Below are 4,189 nucleotides of genomic sequence, written 5' to 3'. Positions count from 1 at the left end.
CTCTTGGTCGCCTTTTTTGGGAGAAGGCCGGTGACCTTTTCCGATCACCTTCTCTGGTAGAAAGTGATGATCTCCGCCTCTCCGGTCGCCTTCTCCGTGTGACTGGTCGCATTCACCGGAGAAGGCGACATTTTGGTCCATAGTCAATTTTTTTAGTGAAATTTGTCAGTCAACAGTTTAATTTTACTGATAATCTATTTATTATTGATAAATTTGACTTATTTAATCAAAAATAACATATTTAAGAATCTAATTACACTTTTTAAAGTTTTGGGATCTATTGAACCCTTTTCCGTTTTCCTTTTCAATAAGAAGAAAGACATCTGAAACGTATGAACATAATTATGTGACTTTTAAATTTCATATACGTCACATTTTGCTAACTGAAAAATATCACTCCGTAACACTCACGATAGCCATTGCCACTAGTTCAATTTGGCTTTGAAGAAAGGTGGCGTGTGGGCCTTTAATTATTTTCAAGCATGCACCATTTGTGATTTCATATTTGATTTATGAAAAAACTTAAAACTGCTATAAAATTATTAAAATTTGTGCTTTATTTTAAATTATAGAAGACATTATTATTAAAATAAAAGTGAAACGTCATATTCCACTTTTAGCCTCTATAATTTCATCATAGTTCATTTGAGTATAGTCGGTTAACTGACCGATAAGGTGTCCAACCTAGAAAATCGGTGATCGATCCATTCCATTTATTACTTTTAAAAGACTTTTGACTTTTACCCTCAACTTTGGACATTTGACTTTTCAATCGGTCATAGAATTTATTTATATCCGTTATAAAGATTAAAATAACTTTTTTTTAAAATTTTTCGGTCAATTATACAACGGACGAATTGTTTCTCACTAGAATGCCTTATAAATTAAGTTGATTTTGATACGTATGAATAACATGGTTGAAAAAATCTCTTGACGCATGTTTTATTTTTATTTTTTTTATTTCTTTAAAATTTTAAATTTTTTTTTGACTTGATAATTATAAACTATTTAAATACTTAATAGATAATACTAAAATATTAAATATTAACCTAGAAAACATCTGGAATTGTAAATTGTATAAAGAGTATATTGATTTATTACACGATTTATGATTATTTCATTTAAAATGACGTTATTTTAATTGAAATAACTCATTTATAAAATAATAAAAAATGAAACATTAACTAATCAGCAGACTAGACGGTCTAGTTCGGCGCCTAGGCCATCTAAAACACTTATTGCGGTGATAATCTAGACGATTGGAGGCGCCTTGGCACAATTTTTACAACCATGATGATAACATATTAGCATTTTATAATCGAGTCTATCATAAATGGTCTTTCAGTGTGTAGTTTACACTATTATTAGTTTATTACATATGCATAAGTTTACTCTATACACTGATCTTTTGCTTACAATCTACTTCATCTTTTACTTCTGATTTGATTATTGAGGATATAAAAGTTTTAATGAAAATCTTCTCTAATATTTTTTTTTTTTTTTTTGAAAAACTTCTCTAATATTTACTGTTTTTTGGTTAAGCATGCAATCTGCAAATCCATCCATAAAAAAACACACACAGAGACAGGGAATTCAATGAATGAAGAGATACAGATACAAATTCATGTAAAAATTTGATAATATATTAATTAAACAATACAATTGATACTTTTATAACCTTATTATTTAGGGTTTTACACAAATTTCAATGCATCGATATTTGGTTATTTAAATATTACTATGATCTGATATTTTGCAGATATGCATGGAACAGGGTGCAGAACAAAAAAAAAACACAATAAATAAATAAAAATAATAAAACAAAACAAAATAAAAACGTTAACGGATCTCCCGCCGGCGACCGGCGACACCTGACGCCGTTAACCGAAGCTGTTTAACGCTTCCCAGACCAAATTCTTGGGCGCCTTCTCCGGCGACAAATCCCTCGCCATCATCGCCGCATCTCGGATCGACTTAAACATCAAAACATTCGCCGCCCAGAACGATTCATGATTATACGCTATTCCGTGCTTCTCGCAGAGCTGTTTAACAAACGGCGACACTTTTCTCAATTGGCACCTCGGCATTCTCGGGAACAGGTGGTGTTCAATCTGGAATTGTAATCCGCCGTGGAACCAATCCATCCAGGGGGAACAATCTATGTCGAGCGTCCCGTCGATCTGCTTCTCCACCCAGTCTTTTCCGGTGAGCGGGCCGGCGAAGAAGCTAGAGGCGAGATGGTTTAGGCTGAATTGAATTTGCTGCACTCCGGTCATCATGAGGCTGAGAACAACAAACATTATTCTCTCGGAGTGATTGGGGAGACAGAAGAGAAGAAACGGGTACCAAATCCAGAAAATGATTAACCCTAGAATTTCCTCTCCGCGATTCGCGAAGATTTTTTTCTTGAACAAAACCGTTTTCCAGGACTGTATAAACATGTTGATTCGCGCGATTAAGAGCATCACTGGATAAAATGTCCAGTGTTGATAACTGACTAGGAATCTAGCTAGGGAATTGAATGACATGGGTTTCTCGTAAAACTGGGAGATCAATGAAGATTGGAAAAATTTGGATGAGAACGCGAAAATCGGGAGGAGTTGAACGTCGGGATCGTAATCTATGACGTTGCATGCAATGTGGTGGGCGTTATGGTTCCATCGCCACCACCAAATACTCACCCCGGTGAGGCAGTTTCCGGCGAGAACCTGAGCCGCGCGGCTGAGTTTCCGCGTTTTCATTATGTCATAATGACCAGAATCATGACCCACCCACCCGGCCTGGATCCATAAGAATCCAACCATAACCGCACACCCCATGTGGACCCACAAACTCTCCGTACAAACCACGCCGTAAAAACTAACGGCCATCATCGCCGTCAGCGCGCACGCGTAGCACATCACCAAATGCCCCTTCTTCTCGAACATTCCCATCCTGGAAAACTCCGAAACCAGCATCCTATAATCCTTCGACACCTCCGACACGTGGTGGTCGGAGACGTAATACCCGTTAAAAAACCTCTGCAAATGGTGGGCGGCGATAGCGGGGTGATAGGCCAGGAACGCATCGGTCACGTCCTGGCCGGCGAGGCTCAGGAGAGGATACTCGCCGCCGGGATGGCGATACACCCACTCGGAAACATCGTACACCTTGCCGTGAATCGACACCCATAGATCCCCGGGTTTGTTATGATTTTTCAGCTCCTCTGTGGTGATAAACTTCTTGGCACCATTATTATTATTATTCTCCTCCATGGCGTTGATGAACACAGAAGCTAAAATGGATGGATCTGGGGCGAAGATAGATATAGAGAGAGATATATGGCCGGACAGGTTTGTAGCTAACTATGACAAAAGTGAAGATGGATCGGTAGCTAGCTAGTTTTAAGGAAGACGAGTTAGAAATAATAATGCGGTGGCATATATCATATATCATATATCATACATCATATATTATTATAATAAAATACTGGAGTTTATGTTACGTTGGGTCATATCGGGCTGGGCGCCCGGTTTGAACACCCGGTCCGTGGATTAAGGGAGATGGGAAAAAACAACAAACTAAAAAATAACTAAAATGGAAAATGGTAACTGTACGTTCTCGCGAGCCTCACGTGCATTGGCTTGTAATGGTTATCTCACGTGGTGGGTCAAATCCTAATTCTGACCATTCTTTTTCTTTTTATATACATAAATATCCCACTACACTAGATTGAGTCCAAAGACAAATTATTGTGTGTGGACCATGTTCCAAATAAATGTGTGGGGTGTAATATATATTTTTATAAAAGTATATTTATGATTCACATAAATGTGTGGATCGTGATCTATGAAATAAGGAAAATATTATTATGTGTACTCTCATTTTCTACTCTTTGTTTATACAAAATTTGATGTAGACACTTGCATTGGGACCTACAAAAAATAGTTCATCCGTGTCCATATCAGGGAGTGGAATAATGATTGCTAGTCATAATTTTTTTTGATTGCCCAAAGGTATCCCTCTGGCCAAATGATTGGCTTCATTCACATGGGAGGGGATCGAATTGCTAGTCCTAATGCCTAAGTCTTAGGTTTAATCGGTCAAGATCTCTCAATTATCTCTTAAATTTTCACTGAGATTCGAACCACTGCACTAACACTGAAACCAAACTGAACTTAAGTCGCTTTCATTCAATCTAACACAATCT

The 4,189-nt window shown here is 37.5% G+C and overlaps 1 protein-coding gene across 1 annotated transcript; it reads right to left on the bottom strand.

The window, feature by feature from the left end:
- Positions 1–1,627: 1,627 nt before the first annotated feature.
- On the bottom strand, positions 1,628–3,331 carry LOC116005129 (acyl-lipid (9-3)-desaturase-like). Its single transcript, XM_031245382.1, has one exon. The coding sequence runs from the start codon at positions 3,252–3,254 to the stop codon at positions 1,881–1,883; it is 1,374 nt and encodes a 457-aa protein (XP_031101242.1). The 5' UTR covers positions 3,255–3,331; the 3' UTR covers positions 1,628–1,880.
- Positions 3,332–4,189: the final 858 nt, after the last annotated feature.

Source organism: Ipomoea triloba, chromosome 14, assembly GCF_003576645.1.
Source record: "Ipomoea triloba cultivar NCNSP0323 chromosome 14, ASM357664v1".
Lineage (NCBI taxonomy): Eukaryota > Viridiplantae > Streptophyta > Magnoliopsida > Solanales > Convolvulaceae > Ipomoea > Ipomoea triloba.
Note: the sequence above shows the minus strand (reverse complement) of the source record. Positions and strands in the feature narration are given on the sequence as shown.